This window comes from Cherax quadricarinatus, chromosome 35, assembly GCF_038502225.1.
Source record: "Cherax quadricarinatus isolate ZL_2023a chromosome 35, ASM3850222v1, whole genome shotgun sequence".
NCBI classification, from domain to species: Eukaryota; Metazoa; Arthropoda; class Malacostraca; order Decapoda; family Parastacidae; genus Cherax; species Cherax quadricarinatus.
Genome location: NC_091326.1, coordinates 32,758,660 through 32,781,005, shown reverse-complemented (window position 1 = coordinate 32,781,005; position 22,346 = coordinate 32,758,660). Strand labels below are relative to the sequence as shown.

General features: G+C 44.8%; 1 protein-coding gene across 2 annotated transcripts in view; it reads right to left on the bottom strand.

Annotated features, from left to right (window-relative positions):
* Positions 1–12,896: 12,896 nt before the first annotated feature.
* LOC128695213 (uncharacterized) overlaps positions 12,897–22,346 on the bottom strand; it is a 91,535-nt gene continuing 82,085 nt past the window's right edge. For both annotated transcript variants that reach the window (XM_053785731.2, XM_070091493.1), the window contains one exon: positions 12,897–14,567. In XM_053785731.2, the coding sequence (XP_053641706.2) occupies positions 14,046–14,567 (522 nt within the window). In that variant the 3' untranslated portion in view covers positions 12,897–14,045. The remainder of the gene's footprint in view (positions 14,568–22,346) is intronic.

The window sequence follows — 22,346 nt, the reverse complement described above, 5'->3', positions numbered from 1 at the left end:
CTCCTACATAATGCAGAGACCGTGCTCTGTTAGTGTCAGGTAAAGACCCACAAGATATTGCTAATGTTTTAACACTGGAACTGGAGTCCTGCAGCAAATGGTTAGTAGACAACAAACTATCATTACACCTAGGGAAAACTGTCAAACATGTGGTGGAATACGAGTACCTCAGGAGGTTACTACTGTCAAACATGTGGTGGAATACAAGTACCTCAGGAGGTTACTACTGTCAAACATGTGGTGGAATACAAGTACCTCAGGAGGTTACTACTGTCAAACATGTGGTGGAGTACAAGTACCTCAGGAGGTTACTACTGTCAAACATGTAATGGAATACAAGTACCTCAGGAGGTTACTACTGTCAAACATGTGGTGGAATACAAGTACCTCAGGAGGTTACTACTGTCAAACATGTGGTGGAATACAAGTACCTCAGGAGGTTACTACTGTCAAACATGTGGTGGAATACAAGTACCTCAGGAGGTTACTACTGTCAAACATGTGGTGGAATACAAGTACCTCAGGAGGTTACTACTGTCAAACATGTGGTGGAATACAAGTACCTCAGGAGGTTACTACTGTCAAACATGTGGTGGAATACAAGTACCTCAGGAGGTTACTACTGTCAAACATGTGGTGGAATACAAGTACCTCAGGAGGTTACTACTGTCAAACATGTGGTGGAATACAAGTACCTCAGGAGGTTACTACTGTCAAACATGTGGTGGAATACAAGTACCTCAGGAGGTTACTACTGTCAAACATGTGGTGGAATACAAGTACCTCAGGAGGTTACTACTGTCAAACATGTGGTGGAATACAAGTACCTCAGGAGGTTACTACTGTCAAACATGTGGTGGAATACAAGTACCTCAGGAGGTTACTACTGTCAAACATGTGGTGGAATACAAGTACCTCAGGAGGTTACTACTGTCAAACATGTGGTGGAATACAAGTACCTCAGGAGGTTACTACTGTCAAACTTGTTCTGGTTTAATAAAACACTAACCTGGAGTTTACCTGGAGAGAGTTCCGGGGGTCAACGCCCCCGTGGCCCGGTCTGTGACCAGGCCTCCTGGTGGATCAGAGCCTGATGAACCAGGCTGTTGCTGCTGGCTGCACGCAAACCAACGTACGAGCCACAGCCCGGCTGATCAGGAACTGACTTTAGGTGCTTGTCCAGTGCCAGCTTGAAGACTGCAAGGAGTCTGTTGGTAATCCCCCTTATGTGTGCTGGGAGGCAGTTGAACAGTCTCGGGCCCCTGACACTTATTGTATGGTCTCTTAACGTGCTAGTGACACCCCTGCTTTTCATTGGGGGGATGGTGCATCGTCTGCCAAGTCTTTTGCTTTCGTAGTGAGTGATTTTCGTGTGCAAGTTCGGTACTAGTCCCTCTAGGATTTTCCAGGTGTATATAATCATCTCTCCCTCCTGCGTTCCAGGGAATACAGGTTTAGGAACCTCAAGCGCTCCCAGTAATTGAGGTGTTTTATCTCCGTTATGCGTGCCGTGAAAGTTCTCTGTACATTTCCTAGGTCGGCAATTTCACCTGCCTTGAAAGGTGCTGTTAGTGTGCAGCAATATTCCAGCCTAGACAGATTATTATTATTATTATAATCAAAAAGAAGCGCTAAGCCACAAGGGCTATACAGCGCTGCAGGGTAGGGAAGGAAGCAAGGGAATTGGATGGCAGGAGGGAGGGGGGATGATCAGCAGGTTACAGAAAACAGCGGGGCAGGGGATAGTACGGGGGTAGAGGGTAGCAAGAGATACAAGTAGAAAGGGCTGAAAGTATCAGAATTTGTGAAGTAAGTCAGTCGTTGTCAAAAAGTCAATAAGAGAGTCCGGATGAAAGGTGGGTCCATCAGCGAGAAGGGAAGGTAAAGAGAGAGCAGCGGGGCGAAGACGACGACAGAGGTAAATTCTGCGTGCTCGTTGATAAAGTGGGCAGTCCAACAGAATGTGGCTGACTGATAATGGAGCTTGGCAATTCTCACAGAGAGGAGCAAGACGCCTCTCCATGAGATATCCATGAGTAAGACGAGTATGGCCAATGCGAAGACGGGAGAGAGTAGTCTCCCAACCTCGACACTGGTGATAAGAAGACGGCCAGTAACCTATACTCGGTTTAATAGACTGAAGTTTGTTGCCGAGCATAGTAGACCAACGTTGTTGCCAACGGGTGTGAAGGTGGGAAGATATTACAGCAAAATAGTCCGTACATGGAATACCTCTGTAAGAAACTGGTAGGTCATGTACTGCTGACCGCGCAGCAGTGTCTGCCTGTTCATTGCCCTGTACGTCAACATGACCAGGGACCCAACAAAAAACAATATCTTTATGCTTAGTAAAGATGCGGCGTAGCCAAAGTTGGATACGGAGGACTAAGGGGTGAGGTGTATCAAATTTTTGTATAGCCTGTAAAGCACTAAGGGAGTCTGAGACAACCACAAATGATGACACAGGCATAGATGCAATACGGATAAGTGCTGTAAGGATGGCATATAATTCAGCAGTAAAAATACTAGCTGAAGATAGTAAATGCCCTTGTACGACGCTGTCCGGAAACACTGCTGCGAATCCTACGCCGTCAGAAGACTTAGAGCCATCTGTGTACACAGCAATGGCATGAGAATGAGAGTGAAAGTGGTCAAGAAAAAGAGAGCGGGAAGCGACCGTAGACAGTTGGGCTTTCGAGCAAGGGAGGGAGAAAGAACAGACTCGAACAGCTGGGACCTCCCAGGGGGGTAGGGAAAAGTGAGATGCTACATGTACATAGAAAGGTGGTAGTTGAAGAGAAGACAAGAGCGAATGAAGGCGAAGAGAGAAGGGACGGAGTAAGCAGGGGCGGCGAACAAATAAAGAATGTCTACTAATATCAGTGACCATTCTATAAATGGAAGGATTGCGGAGATCATGAGAGCGTACATAGTAGCGCAGGCAATGGGCATCACGGCGATCGGATAAGGATGGAACGTTCGCTTCTGCATAGAGGCTTTCGACAGGGGAAGAGCGAAAAGCACCAAGGCATAAACGTAATCCTTGGTGATGAATGGGGTTAAGGCTAGAGAGAGTAGCAGGAGATGCCGCTGAATAGATCTGGTCACCATAATCAAGTTTCGATAAAATAAGGGTGGAATGTAGGTGAAGGAGGGTTCGACGATCAGCTCCCCACGAAAGATGAGCAAGGGTTTTAAGAAGGTTCAGCCGGCTGTGACAAGTTGCCTTCAGAGAGGTAATGTGAGGTTTCCAGGATAACCTACGATCAAAGAGGAGGCCCAGAAACTTGACTGTATCACGTTCAGGGATACGTGAGCCATAGAGGTACAAAGGATGATCAGAGATGACAGAGCGTCTAGTGAAAGTGATTTGGTGGGTTTTAGTGCTGGAAAATTTAAACCCATGTGTGGTGGCCCAATTGGAAACACGGTCGACTGCATGCTGGAGAGAAACTGTAAGGAGGTGACAGTCAGCGCCTGCACAGGCAATAGCAAAGTCATCAACATAGAGTGATGACCAAATATTTGATGGAAGACTAGAGGCCAAATCATTAATAGCAAGGAGAAAAAGTGTTGTGCTCAGAACACATCCCTGGGGGACACCTTCAGCTTGGACAAAGTCCGGGGAGAGCACATTATTAACCCGAACACGGAAATGCCTGTCAGTTAAAAAGTTCTTAAGGAAGGATGGTAGATTGCCTCGAAGGCCTAAGGAGTGGGCTTGGGCTAAAATATTATACCTCCAAGTTGTGTCATATGCCTTCTCAAGGTCAAAAAATATGGCAATAACTGAGTGGTTATTCGCAAAGGCATTACGAACATACGTATCCAAGCGCAGTAAGGGGTCTATGGTAGAACGTCCCTTACGAAAGCCATATTGACGAGTGGAGAGACTGTTGTGTGTCTCTAAATACCACACTAAACGTCTATTTACTAGACGTTCCATTACTTTGCAAACTGCACTGGTAAGAGCAATGGGACGATAGTGGGAGGTTTCATGTCCCGTAGTGCCTGGTTTGCGGAAAGGGAGAACAATGGCGGATTTCCACAGCTGTGGAAGAACTCCTTGTGACCAAATAAGATTGTAAAGGTGTAATAGGACTGCAAGGGCTGACTGATGTAAATGTTGTAGCATACGAATATGAATGTCGTCGGGCCCAGCTGCCGATGATCGACAAGCTGAGAGTGTTGCCTCCAGTTCTTGAAGTGTAAAAGGCACATTATACTGTTCTTCTCTGAGAGAAGAAAAGTCCAAGGGTGCTAACTCTCTGGCAGACTTTGAGGAAAGAAATGAGGGGCATAGATGGAGTCCCTGAGAAATACGGACCAGATGATTGCCAATTTCATTGGCAACATCTAGTGGGTTTGCTATATCAACACCGGCAACCCGCAGAACAGGAGCCGGGTCAGGAGAATATTTACCACTCAGTTTTCGTACTTTTTTCCAGACTGCACTCATAGAGGAAGCAGAGGTGATGGTGGAGACATAATCTCGCCAGCAAGTGCGTTTAGCGTCACGGATGACACGGCGAGCGATCGCACGCTTCTGTTTAAAATCAAGGAGTCGCTCTGTGGTTCTATTGTACCGGTACCTGCCCCATGCAGCGCGTTTCAAACGTACTGCACGAGCACAAGCAGGAGACCACCAAGGCACGCATTTCTGAGAATGCCTGCCCGAAGTTTGGGGTATAGAATGAGAAGCTGCGGTGAAAACGGAGGACGAGAAGAGGTGTAAAAGCTCATCGATGGAGGACGAAGAAGGAACCTCTTTAAAAACAGTCAGGTGTGAGTAAAGGTTCCAATTTGCCCGATTAAATTGCCAGCGTGGGGTGCGAAGAGGTGGCGAATATGAAGGGGAAGTAAGAATGATTGGGAAATGATCACTGTCATGTAAGTCCGGGAGAACAGACCAAGTAAAGTCTAATGCGGCGGAGGAAGAGCAAACTGAGAGATCGATGCAAGAGAGAGTATGAGTCCGAGGATCAAAATGGGTGTGAGTACCTGTATTTAAAACATGGAGGGGGTGGGTGGCAAGAAAAGCCTCTAACTGAATTCCACGGGAATCACAGTGAGACCCTCCCCAGAGGAAATGGTGGGCATTAAAATCACCAAGTAACAGAATCGGTGGCGGTAATGACGAAACAAGGAAGGCAAAATCCGGAATAGATAATGCCCGAGAAGGAGAGAGATATAAAGAACAGAGCGTATACCACCTATGTAAGTGGATACGGGCTGCTGTGTAATGCAGCGAAGTATGAACAAATAGCTGATGGTACGGAATATCAGTGCGGAGAAGAAGGGCACTTTCATTAAAGGTCCCATCAGGAAAAGGATCTGAAGAATACAATAAATTATAGCCTGAGATGTGAGAAATAACAGCAGAGTGTAATTTTGGTTCCTGTAAGCAAACACCAACAGGGGCAAACTGGGAGAGTAACATCTGAAGCTCACCCCGATTACCCCTGAGGCCGCGTATATTCCACTGTAAAAAGGCCATGATTGGCAATGATAAAGATACTTGAAATCCGCAGGTAAGGGTTCCTACGGACTAGAAGGGTTAGAAAAGTCCACATGCGGAGGCAGTGGAAAATGTTCAAGCAGCGAAGGAACGGTGCGCTGTGAAGAAAGGAGTTGCGCAGATGGAGCAGAGGAGAGAGGAAGAGCGGAAGGTGGATCAGTGTCCATTGATGGTTTGGTCTCTGCAATATATTCAGAGATTGCTTCAAGTGTTTCGGAATTCAGAGATGTCGTATGGGAGACAATATTGGGAATGGTAGGGGGAGGATGAGTAAAGATTGGAACTGTATTGGACTGTACCAAGGTAGGGGGGGGGGGCGAAAGGGTGGAGGGAACTGGAGAAGCGTGGCAGGGGACAGAAGAGACAGGAACCTGGGAGGTGGCAGAAGAGGAAGAAACTTGGGAGGGAACAGGGGAGGAAGGTACATTACGAGGAGGAGGGTGAACCTCTGCACTTGTAACTGAGCCAGTGAGAGGGGAAGAACTAGGGACAGAGACAGGGAGGGTAAAATGAGGAGGTGGAAGATGGGTAGGAGGTGTTACCGGACCTTTTTTTGACTTTTGAGAAGTAGAGGGACGATTGGGAAGAGGTGTCGTACGAGGTCTCGTCGATACTGAGGCTTGTAAGAGAGAACTCGAAGAAGCGAGATTAGACTGAGGCGTTGAAGTAGGGACGTCTGAGCCGAGGACAGCAAAAGGATTAGATACAGGAGTGATTATGGGAGAGGTAACCACAGAGGTGGGTGTAGAAGATGGGATACCAGAAGTGGGGGGACGTTTTGAAACACGGGAATAAGAAACACGTGGGAGTCTCCCTTGGAGGCGGAGATGAGAAACTGCCATGGCATAAGGGAGACCTTCTGTCTCTTTGAGGTAACGGATTTCCCGCTCGTTTAAATAGACCTGACAACGGCGAGAGTACGAAGGGTGAGCCTCATGACAGTTAAGGCAAGAGGGAGATCGATTGCAAGACGTATTAGAATGGTCATCGGCACCACAGACTGGGCATTCGGCGATAGATCTGCAATATTTCGCTGGATGGCCAAATCGCCAGCAATTTCTACACTGTTGTGGTGTAGGGATCACCTTTCGAACTTGTAACCGATGTCCTGCTATATAAACGGAGGATGGGAGTTCTCGGCTGTCAAAAGTTAAACGAGCCACATTGCTAGGGTATCGTCTCCGCCCACGGGCAGGAAGAACGTAAGTGTCTACCTTGAGGATTGGGAGATCTTGGAGTTCCAGCTGTTCTAGAATGTCGGTGCCACATGTCTGGAAATTTTGTTGAACTATGGTATGGGGCAGAATAACGGTACCACTACAAGAATTGAGGGAATGATGTTTTTCAAGGGTGACAGGAACAGTATCTATATGGGTAAGACGAGAGAGCTCACGAGCCTGGGTAGCATTCTGTACGGTAATGATGCGCGTACCGCTCTTAAGAGCATGAAAAGAAATATCTTTACCAACATGGCGTAGGAGTGCCTTGCCAATACTATGGTCAGAAAGATAGGCAGTAGAGGAAGTTGGTCGTAAAGTGAAGAATTTAGTCCACTGTTCAGTCTGAAACTGAGCGTGGAAAGGTAGTGAAGGACGTGTCGATCGTTTCTGAGAAGAACGAGAAGGTGAAGGTGGAGAAGTATCATCAGCAGGTAATTGTCGTTGACGTTTAGGCGTGGGACCAGAGTTGGTCCGACGTGGAACGGGTCGGCGATTTGAAAATTGCCGCACCGTAGAGGGAGAGGCCGGAAGCATAGTCAGAGGAGAGCGAAGGTCTGATAAATCGAAGGAGTCAGTCGAGGCCTCAGTACCTGAAGCGGGTGAGGAAACAGCACCGGCAATAGGTACAGAGGCATGAGGAATGTCTGAAGAGTGGTCCAAAGACGAGGCGGGGTCAGAACGGGGTGCGGTATCAAGAAGGGGCCCGGGGGTACCAGGTTCATGGACTAGGGCTGCCATGGTTAGGTTACTTCTTTCTTTTTGTTTTTAAGAAAAAAAAAGAAAGAAGAAAAGAAAATAAAAATAAAAAAAAGAAAAAAAAAGGGGGGACCGGGGAGGGATAGTTCCTAGGAGGGATGAAAGGGCCAGAAATCTCCCTCCGCGCCCAAGAGGACTCGACACCGCTAGTAGCGCAGATGCAGCATGGAACCCGTGCCATACCCTACCCTTCATGCCAGTAAACCAGCAATCTGGGATAGCAACCTCACATCTGCCGAGCTACCTCGGTGGACAAAAGAGAGGGCGGCCGGATATCCGCCACAAAGCATACCTCCTTCAGCCACCACCCCCGGAATCCGAAAGGTGGCTTCCAGAGCTACACCCGTCGCCCAAAAGACACCCAAAGCTACTCCGGGATACCGGAGAGGGATCGGGACATCCCTAGGCAATCCAGATTCCACGGCAAACTACGCCACCGCCAAGAAACCTCAACGGAATGGGATGGACCCCGGTGTCCTTTCTCCTACCTAGGAACTAGCGCGCCTGTGGGAGAAATCCCAAAGGACAAAAAGAGGAAGGGCAAAAGGGAGGAGTGGGGAGGAGGAGGAGGAAAGGAAAAAGGGGAGGATGGGGAGGATGGGATAGGGGAGGGGAGATTGGGGGGTAATTAGGTTCGGTCTGAGGAAGAAGACCGATAGGTCTAATTCCTCAGACCAAGAGCCTCTTCACCACGCCAAGGAGCCCCCCTTGAAGAGGCAGCCTAGACAGAACAAGTGACCTGAAGAGTGTCATCATGGGCTTGGCCTCCCTAGTTTTGAAGGTTCTCATTATCCATCCTGTCATTTTTCTAGCAGATGCGATTGATACAATATTATGGTCCTTGAAGGTGAGATCCTCCGACATGATCACTCCCAGGTCTTTGACGTTAGTGTTTCGCTCTATTTTGTGGCCAGAATTTGTTTTGTACTCTGATGAAGATTTAATTTCCTCATGTTTACCATATCTGAGTAATTGAAATTTCTCATCGTTGAACTTCATATTGTTTTCTGCAGCCCACTGAAAGATTTGGTTGATGTCCGCCTGGAGCCTTGCAGTGTCTGCAATGGAAGACACTGTCATGCAGATTCGGGTGTCATCTGCAAAGGAAGACACGGTGCTGTGGCTGACATCCTTGTCTATGTCGGATATGAGGATGAGGAACAAGATGGGAGCGAGTACTGTGCCTTGTGGAACAGAGCTTTTCACCGTAGCTGCCTCGGACTTTACTCTGTTGACGACTACTCTCTGTGTTCTGTTAGTGAGGAAATTATAGATCCATCGACCGACTTTTCCTATTATTCCTTTAGCATGTCTGGTCAACAATATATTTATCACTGTTATACTGGCCAGGCACATTAAGACTTTTATATTAACTGAGTTAATTTAAAAGAAGTAGTGACCATAAATATTATACAAAACTATTAACCAAACACGAATACCGACCATAAAATCCACTATTTTTTTTTTCAACGAACTGAAGCCATTCTCTTTGGCACGAAACAAACTGAGAAGGGTAAATAATTTTAATGTTCAATGTAATGGGGAGCCCATCACTTGGGTTTCATCAGTAAAATATTTGGGAATCCCCTTTGACCCATGCATGTCAGGAGAATTGATAGGGAACAGTGTAATAAAGAAAGTGAATGCCAGACTGAAGTTCCTGTATAGACAAGCACAGTGTCTACCTACTGAGACTCGCAGGACCCTATGTCTAGCCCTTATACAATGCCATATGGATTACGCTTGCTCTTCTTGGTACTCTGCCTTGACAAAAAAACTGAAAGATAGACTGCAAATCACCCAGAACAAAATCGTAAGATTCATCCTGGGGCTGGGACCAAGAGAACATGTAGGCCAGGATGAATTACAGCAGTTGGATATGCTGAATGTTGAAGACAGAGTAAAACAACTGAAGCTAAATCATGTTTATAAAATTGCTCACGAACAATGTCCAGAATATCTTGCTGTCAATTTATTGTACAGCAATAAAGGAATGGAACAGACTTCCCGCACATGTCAAAGCCAGTCATAGCATGAACCAGTTCAAGAAGATTGCCAAAAGGTGTCTGATGAATGTAGCTACAGAAAGGGAGGGGAATGATTTTCTATTTTTTAGCTAACATACGTGTAAATTTTACCTTATTCCTAGTAATGACCCTCGTATTGTAGATAGTCTTAATGACCCTCGTGTAGTAGATAGTCTTTTTAGTATGATAATAAGATGTTATCTTCATTGTAGAATAATAAGAAATTATAACCTTTATATTTTAATAAGGTAAAAGGACCCCAATGGAAATAAGTCACTCTGTCTGACTTTTTTGGGTTATCCTAGGTTCTCTACACATGTGCTGCTATGTATGATAATTCTATGTAACTGTATTTGTGTATACCTGAATAAACTTACTTACTTAGTAGTAGGTGCATCGAGTGGCACTGAAGTTCAGAGTTACCCCTGCGGGGGTCATGCAATATTACACTTTCTCTAACCCATTGCCACTTCAGAAAATGTGTTCTTGCTAGGGTATACTATACAAGATGAGTTCAACTAGAATCCCTTCATATGCTTTTACTCATATGTAGTGTCAATCACTCGAGAAAATATAAAAAATATTTTTTCCCACTCGGGGATGGCGCCGCCGTTTATGACGAATATCTCGAAAATCAGTTGACCTATTTACTTTGATATCTCTATAAATAATGAATTAAATTAAAATTTTCACAATAAGCATTCATCAGTGTATGTTTTACAATTCCATCATTGTATTTTCTAAAAATCCAAAATATTTTTGCATTTATATTCGGCAGTGAAAACTGAATAATTTATAAAAAATCTACCAACTATTGTGAATTATTACATGAGTAAATTATCTGCACGAGATTTACAGGGTATTACCCGAATTATTACAGGCAAGTAATTTGAGTGAGATAAGTGGGACTTAGGTCACAGTAGGTAGCCGAACTGTAACTCCCTCGATGCTCACTCCTTCACCACTCACAAAAGCTAGACCTGCCATTAAATAATTATAATATTAAACATTAGTACCAATAATAGTAAATTATAAAATAATGTGGACTGTATATGATTAGGCTTACTGGGTACACAAAACAAATTGGTATTACCATTTACCATTTATCACAGGAAGAGATTAATGCTGATGGAACACACCCTAACCTTACCCTAGCAACTAGAATTTATGATGACCAACACAAAAACTACTGTACATTATTGGTAAGCATCACTAGCCAAGGTGTGCCCTGGGAGAATTAGTGTCCTCTATTTTTCCATCTTGGTTGCCGACTTATAAGGGTTTTCCATACTATTTATCCCAATTGTTCAGCAGGGAACATTAACAGGGTTCCTATTACAAATTCAAGCCGAAGAAACACCAATTGACTTTCGAGAACACCTTATTACGTTGCACAATTCAGTCCAGTGTTCACACATTAAATTCAGTATAGTCTATCTCAGCAGCGCCACTCCCACGCCTTTTCTACCCCCCACCCCTTCACTTAAAATTTCTCGAAGGTTCCAAATAGCATAAAATTTTAATATACAGTTATATTCATTCCTATTTCCTACATTTAGGAAAATTAAGTAAAAATTTTCCACAGCAACCTTATTCCTCGGGGAGATGAAAATAAATTATAAACATTTTCAAATAATGAAAAATGTCGATTACACATTAGTAGAGACATACCAGTTTTATTTTGCATTGCCCATATTGGGGTTGTGATTTTCCCAAATAAAAAAAAATAATATTTTATTAATTTGACTTCTCATTTCTGTCAAACTTTTATTTCTTAAAATGAGCATTAAAAATGAATGAAACAGAATGAAAACTATAATAGTTACCTGTGGCGGCCTTACAAGTTGCTCCATGACTGCATAACATGTCAGAAAATCACATTGAAGAATGCTATGTGAAAAAACTATGATTCCACTGTAAGAATTAAGAGAAATGTGTTTATGAATCGTAACAAGAATGCTGTCAGTGCAGGTAAGAATTAAATGATTAGGAGCCTGTCCAGCATTTTACACCATGACGATGCGTGCACCACTCTTATGAACAAGAATGAAATATTTTGAGCAATATGCTGTAGGAGTGAGTGCCTTGCTGATATTATGATCCAGAAAATGGTATAAAATACCGACAGGTTGTTAGGTAAGACACATATGCAACAGTTAGGTATCTTTATTTCGAAACGTTTCGCCTACACAGTAGGCTTCTTCTTGAAGAAGAAGCCTACTGTGTAAGCGAAACGTTTCGAAATAGATACCTAACTGTTGCATATGTGTCTTACCTAACATACTATCAACTTCACGGCACTATCGGTAAGTGCTGATGGGAAATTTTGCTTTGTTTCTCTACCTTCACTATAATATTTTAAACTAAGATTTTCATTCTTAAATTCTTGGACCCTGAGAGCAATTTTCAGATCATGGTCTGAACCTTGGAAGAGTTAACTGTTGATCCAGGGCTGAGCTCACTACTGTGAGATACACTAGTTATGGACTACAAGTACCTTTGGAAGTGTCTGTCAAACATGTGGCGGAATACAAGTACCTCTGGAGGTTACTACTGTCAAACATGTGGCGGAATACAAGTACCTCTGGAGGTTACTACTGTCAAACATGTGGTGGAATACAAGTACCTCAGGAGGTTACCACTGTCAAACATGTGGTGGAATACAAGTACCTCTGGAGGTTACTACTGTCAAACATGTGGTGGAATACAAGTACCTCAGGAGGTTACTTCTGTCAAACATGTGGTGGAATACAAGTACCTCAGGAGGTTACTGTCAAACATGTGGTGGAATACAAGTACCTCTGGAGGTTACTACTGTCAAACATGTGGTGGAATACAAGTACCTAAGGAGGTTACTACTGTCAAACATGTGGTGGAATACAAGTACCTCAGGAGGTTACTGTCAAACATGTGGTGGAATACAAGTACCTCAGGAGGTTACTTCTGTCAAACATGTGGTGGAATACAAGTACCTCAGGAGGTTACTACTGTCAAACATGTGGTGGAATACAAGTACCTCAGGAGGTTACTACTGTCAAACATGTGGTGGAATACAAGTACCTCAGGAGGTTACTACTGTCAAACATGTGGTGGAATACAAGTACCTCAGGAGGTTACTACTGTCAAACATGTGGTGGAATACAAGTACCTCAGGAGGTTACTACTGTCAAACATGTGGTGGAATACAAGTACCTCAGGAGGTTACTACTGTCAAACATGTGGTGGAATACAAGTACCTCAGGAGGTTACTACTGTCAAACATGTGGTGGAATACAAGTACCTAAGGAGGTTACTACTGTCAAACATGTGGTGGAATACAAGTACCTCAGGAGGTTACTACTGTCAAACTTGTTCTGGCTTAATAAAACACTAATGTCTGGTCAACAATATATTTATCACTGTTATACTGGCCAGGCACATTAAGACTTTTATATTAACTGAGTTAATATAAAAGAAGTAGTGACCATAAATATTATACAAAACTATTAACCAAACACGAATACCGACCATAAAATCCACTATTTTTTTTTTCAACGAACTGGCCGAATCCCACCGCGGAAGAGTGACCTAAAAAGAAAAACTATTTTTTTTATTTTTTAAATGTAGTAATTTATTCAGGCAAAGGGGTTACTAGTCTTTTGCTCCCGGCATTTTAGTCGCCTCTTACGGCACGCATGGCTTACGGAGGAAGAATCCTTTCCACTTTTCCAGGGAGAATACAAATATTTAAAATGAATATTGACCAACATATTATACACAAAATTTTGATCAAACAATAATTATCATACAGAAAATGCTACAAAAGACCGAGTAATGAAATGGAGATGGCAACACACCGCTGTGGTGGCGACGTCAGCACTCCGCTGTGGTGGCGACGTCAGCACTCCGCTGTGGTGGCGACGTCAGCACTCCGCTGTGGTGGCGACGGCAGCACTCCGCTGTGGTGGAGACGGCAGCACTCCGCTGTGGTGGAGACGGCAGCACTCCGCTGTGGTGGAGACGGCAGCACTCCGCTGTGGTGGAGACGGCAGCACTCCGCTGTGGTGGAGACGGCAGCACTCCGCTGTGGTGGAGACGTCAGCACTCCACTCTAGTGGCGAAGGCAGCACTCCACTCTAGTGGCGAAGGCAGCACTCCACTCTAGTGGCGAAGGCAGCACTCCACTCTAGTGGCGAAGGCAGCACTCCACTCTAGTGGCGAAGGCAGCACTCCACTCTAGTGGCGAAGGCAGCACTCCACTCTAGTGGCGAAGGCAGCACTCCACTCTAGTGGCGAAGGCAGCACTCCACTCTAGTGGCGAGGGCAGCACTCCACTCTAGTGGCGAGGGCAGCACTCCACTCTAGTGGCGAGGGCAGCACTCCACTCTAGTGGCGAAGGCAGCACTCCACTCTAGTGGCGAAGGCAGCACTCCACTCTAGTGGCGAAGGCAGCACTCCACTCTAGTGGCGAAGGCAGCACTCCACTCTAGTGGCGAAGGCAGCACTCCACTCTAGTGATGGTGACAATAGTGATTGCACAGTGAACTATAGTGTCAACACAACACCACAGTCCATCACGGTCACCTCTCTGATGTCTCTATGGTTGATTGCTGCCTTCACTACATCCAGACCTTTCACCACTTTACCAAATACACGAGACCTCTGATCACCTCTGAGGTCCCTGGTGGTGATGTAAAACTGAGTACTTTTCTTACTCCACGGCAAATATGGTAGCCACACATCACCAGCACATCCTGACTTCTTGTACTTACGGTCATCTTGGTGATGAATCAACAGTGGGGATCCTCCATAACCATTATTATGCTGGTAGTCTCCACCCCTCACACACTCTCCTGGCTCACCCTTGTGCCACACCTGTAGTAGTTTAGTGTTGAGGTAGGAGCAGCCCGGTTTCTCACCCATACACATCATCTCAAACTGTGTAGCCAGCGTGGTGTCAGTCAGCCGGATGTGGAGTCTTCCTCTGTTTGATCCAGGCCAGGATAGGTCAAGAAATACCAGGGTGAAGGGATTTACCTCCTTCATTACCTCCTTCACCTTTGCGAACTGTAACCATAATGTTAATACTTTACCTTTTATTCTGAATTATAATTATCTCTTAAGTTGTTTTTTTCCACCTGTTACAAATATTATATATTATCACTTTTTTTAAATATTACTGTTATTGCTATGTAAATAATTATAAATGCTGAATTATAATGATTTCTAATTAAAAAAATCACTATTACGTAATATATAGCTAAATTATTATGACAATGAGCATAGTTTTAAGAGGGTGGACAGGTAAGCCAGTGGAAGGTCTCGGTCAGATGACCAAAAGCTCCAGCTGTGGGTCTTCTGACTAAGACCCGCGTCGGAAATCACTTGTCCTGTTTCCTAATAAACCTAACGAACCTGACCTAACCTAAGCTAACAAACCTGACCAAACCTAACAAACCTGACCAAACCTGACCTAAGCTAACAAACCTGACCTAAGCTAACAAACCTGACCTAAGCTAACAAACCTGACCTAAGCTAACAAACCTGACCTAAGCTAACAAACCTGACCTAACCTAACAAACCTGACCAAACCTAACAAACCTGACCAAACCTAACAAACCTGACCAAACCTAACCTAAGCTAACAAACCTGATCTAAGCTAACAAACCTGACCTAACAAACCTGACCTAAGCTAACAAACCTGACCTAACAAACCTGACCTAAGCTAACATACCTGACCTATCAAACCTGACCTAAGCTAACAAACCTGACCTAACAAACCTGACCTAAGCTAACAAACCTGACCTAAGCTAACAAACCTGACCTAACAAACCTGACCTAAGCTAACAAACCTGACCTAAGCTAACAAACCTGACCTAACAAACCTGACCTAATAAACCTGACCTAAGCTAACAAACCTGACCTAACAAACCTGACCTAAGCTAATAAACCTGACTTAAGCTAACAAACCTGACCTAATAAACCTGACCTAAGCTAACAAACCTGACCTAACAAACCTGACCTAAGCTAACAAACCTGGCCTAATAAACCTGACCTAAGCTAACAAACCTGACCTAATAAACCTGACCTAAGCTAACAAACCTGACCTAACAAACCTGACCTAATAAACCTTACCCAACATAACCCGATGACCTTATTGTAAACACAACATAACAGTTATATGCTTTATTAAACATTTATTAATTTTAACAATAGGATTAAATTATTACCTGGAGTTTACCTGGAGTTACCTGGAGAGAGTTCCGGGGGTCAACGCCCCCGCGGCCCGGTCTGTGACCAGGCCTCCTGGTGGATCAGAGCCTGATCAACCAGGCTGTTACTGCTGGCTGCACGCAAACCAACGTACGAGCCACAGCCCGGCTGGTCAGGAACTGACTTTAGGTGCTTGTCCAGTGCCAGCTTGAAGACTGCCAGGGGTCTGTTGGTAATCCCCCTTATGTATGCTGGGAGGCAGTTGAACAGTCTCGGGCCCCTGACACTTATTGTATGGTCTCTTAACGTGCTAGTGACACCCCTGCTTTTCATTGGGGGGATGTTGCATCGTCTGCCAAGTCTTTTGCTTTCGTAGCGAGTGATTTTCGTGTGCAAGTTCGGTACTAGTCCCTCTAGGATTTTCCAGGTGTATATAATCATGTATCTCTCCCTCCTGCGTTCCAGGGAATACAGGTTCAGGAACCTCAAGCGCTCCCAGTAATTGAGGTGTTTTATCTCCGTTATGCGCGCCGTGAACGTTCTCTGTACATTTTCTAGGTCAGCAATTTCACCTGCCTTGAAAGGTGCTGTTAGTGTGCAGCAATATTCCAGCCTAGATAGAACAAGTGACCTGAAGAGTGTCATCATGGGCTTGGCCTCCCTAGTTCTGAAGGTTCTCATTATCCATCCTGTCATTTTTCTAGCAGATGCGATCGATACAATGTTATGGTCCTTGAAGGTGAGATCCTCCGACATGATCACTCCCAGGTCTTTGACATTGGTGTTTAGCTCTATTTTGTGGCCAGAATTTGTTTTGTACTCTGATGAAGATTTAATTTCCTCGTGTTTACCATATCTGAGTAATTGAAATTTCTCATCGTTGAACTTCATATTGTTTTCTGCAGCCCACTGAAAGATTTGGTTGATGTCTGCCTGGAGCCTTGCAGTGTCTGCAATGGAAGACACTGTCATGCAGATTCGGGTGTCATCTGCAAAGGAAGACACGGTGCTGTGGCTTACATCCTTGTCTATGTCAGATATGAGGATGAGGAACAAGATGGGAGCGAGTACTGTGCCTTGTGGAACAGAGCTTTTCACCGTAGCTGCCTCGGACTTTACTCTGTTGACGACTACTCTCTGTGTTCTGTTAGTGAGGAAATTATAGATCCATCGACCGACTTTTCCTGTTATTCCTTTAGCACGCATTTTGTGCGCTATTACGCCATGGTCACACTTGTCTTCTAGTGCATTTGGGACCTTGTCGTAGTGATCCAATAGTTGAGACAGACAGGAGCGACCTGTTCTAAACCCATGTTGCCCTGGGTTGTGTAACTAATGGGTTTCTAGATGGGTGGTGATCTTGCTTCTTAGGACCCTTTCAAAGATTTTTATGATATGGGATGTTAGTGCTATCGGTCTGTAGTTCTTTGCTGTTGCTTTACTGCCCCCTTTGTGGAGTGGGGCTATGTCTGTTGTTTTTAGTAACTGAGGGACGACCCCCGTGTCCATGCTCCCTCTCCATAGGATGGAAAAGGCTCGTGATAGGGGCTTCTTGCAGTTCTTGATGAACACAGAGTTCCATGAGTCTGGCCCTGGGGCAGAGTGCATGGGCATGTCATTTATCGCCTGTTTGAAGTCATTTGGCGTCAGGATAACATCAGATAGGCTTGTGTTAACCAAATTTTGTGGCTCTCATAAAAAATTAATTTTGATCTTCGACTCTCAGTCTGGTTAGCGGCTTGCTAAAAACTGAGTCATATTGGGACTTGAGTAGCTCACTCATTTCCTTGCTGTCATCTGTGTAGGACCCATCTTGTTTAAGTAGGGGCCCAATACTGGACGTTGTTCTCGACTTTGATTTGGCATAGGAGAAGAAATACTTTGGGTTTCTTTCGATTTCATTTATGGCTTTTAGTTCTTCCCGCGATTCCTGACTCTCATAAGATTCCTTTAGCTTAAGTTCGATGCTTGCTATTTCTCTGACCAGTGTCTCCCTACGCATTTCAGATATATTGACCTCTTTTAGCCGCTCTGTTATTAGTAGTCGATATTACAAACTTATGAAAATAATGTTACTTTTGTATTTTTAATATAAATAACATAATTAATCTTCCACCATTATTTTTACCCAGAAATTTTTTATTAATGTAAATATTAAGAAGTTTATTGTATTTTATAAAGAATTATATTTTAATAATAATGTTCCTATTATTTAGTTATTGCAGTTAGGTCACGATCAGTGCTAGTTAGGTCACGATCAGTGCTAGTTAGGTCACCATCAGTGCTAGTTAGGTCACCATCAGTGCTAGGTCACCATCAGTGCTAGTTAGGTCACCATCAGTGCTAGTTAGGTCACCATCAGTGCTAGTTAGGTCACCATCAGTGCCAGTTAGGTCACCATCAGTGCTAGTTAGGTCACGATCAGTGCTAGTTAGGTCACGATCAGTGCTAGTTAGGTCACGATCAGTGCTAGTTAGGTCACGATCAGTGCTAGTTAGGTCACGATCAGTGCTAGTTAGATCACCATCAGTGCCAGTTAGGTCACGATCAGTGCCAGTTAGGTCACGATCAGTGCCAGTTAGGTCACGATCAGTGCCAGTTAGGTCACGATCAGTGCCAGTTAGGTCACGATCAGTGCCAGTTAGGTCACGATCAGTGCCAGTTAGGTCACGATCAGTGCCAGTTAGGTCACGATCAGTGCTAGTTAGGTCACGATCAGTGCTAGTTAGGTCACGATCAGTGCTAGTTAGGTCACGATCAGTGCTAGTTAGGTCATGATCAGTGCTAGTTAGGTCACGATCAGTGCTAGTTAGATCACCATCAGTGCCAGTTAGGTCACGATCAGTGCCAGTTAAGTCACGATCAGTGCCAGTTAGGTCACGATCAGTGCTAGTTAGGTCACGATCAGTGCTAGTTAGGTCACGATCAGTGCTAGTTAGGTCACGATCAGTGCTAGTTAGGTCACGATCAGTGCTAGTTAGGTCACGATCAGTGCTAGTTAGGTCACCACTGCTAGTTAGGTCACCATCAGTGCTAGTTATGTCATGATCAGTGCTAGTTAGGTCACGATCAGTGCTAGTTAGGTCATGATCAGTGCTAGTTAGGTCACGATCAGTGCTAGTTAGGTCATGATCAGTGCTAGTTAGGTCACGACAAGTGCTAGTTAGGTCGTGATCACGCTAGTTAGGTCACGATCAGTGCCAGTTAGGTCATGATCAGTGCTAGTTAGGTCATGATCAGTTCTAGTTAGGTCATGATCAGTGCTAGTTAGGTCATGATCAGTTCTAGTTAGGTCATCAGTGCTAGTTAGGTCATGATCAGTACTAGTTAGGTCATTATCAGTGCTAGTTAGGTCATGATCAGTGCTAGTTAGGTCATGATCAGTGTTAGTTAGGTTACCATCAGTGCTAGTTAGGTCACGATCAGTGCTAGTTAGGTCACCATCAGTGCTAGTTAGGTCACGATCAGTGCTAGTTAGGTCACGATCAGTGCTAGTTAGGTCACGATCAGTGCTAGTTAGGTCACGATCAGTGCTAGTTAGGTCACGATCAGTGCTAGTTAGATCACCATCAGTGCCAGATAGGTCACGATCAGTGCCAGTTAAGTCACGATCAGTGCCAGTTAGGTCACGATCAGTGCCAGTTAGGTCACGATCAGTGCCAGTTAGGTCACGATCAGTGCCAGTTAGGTCACGATCAGTGCCAGTTAGGTCACGATCAGTGCCAGTTAGGTCACGATCAGTGCTAGTTAGGTCACGATCAGTGCTAGTTAGGTCACGATCAGTGCTAGTTAGGTCACGATCAGTGCTAGTTAGGTCACGATCAGTGCTAGTTAGGTCACGATCAGTGCTAGTTAGGTCACGATCAGTGCTAGTTAGGTCACCACTGCTAGTTAGGTCACCATCAGTGCTAGTTATGTCATGATCAGTGCTAGTTAGGTCACGATCAGTGCTAGTTAGGTCATGATCACTGCTAGTTAGGTCACGATCAGTGCTAGTTAGGTCATGATCAGTGCTAGTTAGGTCACGACAAGTGCTAGTTAGGTCGTGATCACGCTAGTTAGGTCACGATCAGTGCCAGTTAGGTCATGATCAGTGCTAGTTAGGTCATGATCAGTTCTAGTTAGGTCATGATCAGTGCTAGTTAGGTCATCAGTGCTAGTTAGGTCATGATCAGTACTAGTTAGGTCATTATCAGTGCTAGTTAGGTCATGATCAGTGCTAGTTAGGTCATGATCAGTGTTAGTTAGGTTACCATCAGTGCTAGTTAGGTCACGATCAGTGCTAGTTAGGTCACCATCAGTGCTAGTTAGGTCACGATCAGTGCTAGTTAGGTCACGATCAGTGCTAGTTAGGTCACGATCAGTGCTAGTTAGGTCACGATCAGTGCTAGTTAGGTCATGATCAGTGCTAGTTAGGTCACCATCAGTGCTAGTTAGGTCACGATCAGTGCTAGTTAGGTCACGATCAGTGCTAGTTAGGTCACGATTAGTGCTAGTTAGGTCACGATCAGTGCTAGTTAGGTCACGATCACTGCTAGTTAGATCACCATCAGTGCTAGTTAGGTCACGATCAGTGCCAGTTAGGTCACGATCAGTGCCAGTTAGGTCACGATCAGTGCCAGTTAGGTCACGATCAGTGCCAGTTAGGTCACGATCAGTGCTAGTTAGGTCACGATCAGTGCTAGTTAGGTCACGATCAGTGCTAGTTAGGTCACGATCAGTGCTAGTTAGGTCACGATCAGTGCTAGTTAGGTCATGATCAGTGCTAGTTAGATCACCATCAGTGCTAGTTAGGTCACGATCAGTGCTAGTTAGGTCACGATCAGTGCTAGTTAGGTCACCACTGCTAGTTAGGTCACCATCAGTGCTAGTTATGTCATGATCAGTGCTAGTTAGGTCACGATCAGTGCTAGTTAGGTCATGATCACTGCTAGTTAGGTCACGATCAGTGCTAGTTAGGTCATGATCAGTGCTAGTTAGGTCACGACAAGTGCTAGTTAGGTCGTGATCACGCTAGTTAGGTCACGATCAGTGCCAGTTAGGTCATGATCAGTGCTAGTTAGGTCATGATCAGTTCTAGTTAGGTCATGATCAGTGCTAGTTAGGTCATCAGTGCTAGTTAGGTCATGATCAGTACTAGTTAGGTCATTATCAGTGCTAGTTAGGTCATGATCAGTGCTAGTTAGGTCATGATCAGTGTTAGGTTACCATCAGTGCTAGTTAGGTCACGATCAGTGCTAGTTAGGTCACCATCAGTGCTAGTTAGGTCACGATCAGTGCTAGTTAGGTCACGATCAGTGCTAGTTAGGTCACGATCAGTGCTAGTTAGGTCACGATCAGTGCTAGTTAGGTCATGATCAGTGCTAGTTAGGTCACCATCAGTGCTAGTTAGGTCACGATCAGTGCTAGTTAGGTCACGATCAGTGCTAGTTAGGTCACGATTAGTGCTAGTTAGGTCACGATCAGTGCTAGTTAGGTCACGATCACTGCTAGTTAGATCACCATCAGTGCTAGTTAGGTCACGATCAGTGCCAGTTAGGTCACGATCAGTGCCAGTTAGGTCACGATCAGTGCCAGTTAGGTCACGATCAGTGCCAGTTAGGTCACGATCAGTGCCAGTTAGGTCACGATCAGTGCTAGTTAGGTCACGATCAGTGCTAGTTAGGTCACGATCAGTGCTAGTTAGGTCACGATCAGTGCTAGTTAGGTCACGATCAGTGCTAGTTAGGTCATGATCAGTGCTAGTTAGGTCATGATCAGTGCTAGTTAGGTCATGATCAGTGCTAGTTAGGTCATGATCAGTGCTAGTTAGGTCACGATCAGTGCTAGTTAGGTCACGATCAGTGCTAGTTAGGTCACCACTGCTAGTTAGGTCACCATCAGTGCTAGTTAGGTCATGATCAGTGCTAGTTAGGTCATGATCAGTTCTAGTTAGGTCATGATCAGTGCTAGTTAGGTCATCAGTGCTAGTTAGGTCATGATCAGTACTAGTTAGGTCATTATCAGTGCTAGTTAGGTCATGATCAGTGCTAGTTAGGTCATGATCAGTGTTAGTTAGGTTACCATCAGTGCTAGTTAGGTCACGATCAGTGCTAGTTAGGTCACCATCAGTGCTAGTTAGGTCACGATCAGTGCTAGTTAGGTCACCATCAGTGCTTGTTAGGTCACCATCAGTGCTAGTTAGGTCACCATCAGTGCTAGTTAGGTCACGATCAGTGCTAGTTAGGTCACGATCAGTGCTAGTTAGGTCACGATTAGTGCTAGTTAGGTCACGATCAGTGCTAGTTAGGTCACGATCAGTGCTAGTTAGGTCACGATCAGTGCTAGTTAGGTCACCAGTGCTAGTTAGGTCACCATCAGTGCTAGTTAGGTCACCATCAGTGCTAGTTAGGTCACCATCAATGCTAGTTAGGTCACGATCAGTGCTAGTTAGGTCACCATCAGTGCTAGTTAGGTCACCATCAGTGCTAGTTAGGTCACCATCAGTGCTAGTTAGGTCACCATCAGTGCTAGTTAGGTCACCATCAGTGCTAGTTAGGTCACGATCAGTGCTAGTTAGGTCACGATCAGTGCTAGTTAGGTCACGATCAGTGCTAGTTAGGTCACCATCAGTGCTAGTTAGGTCACGATCAG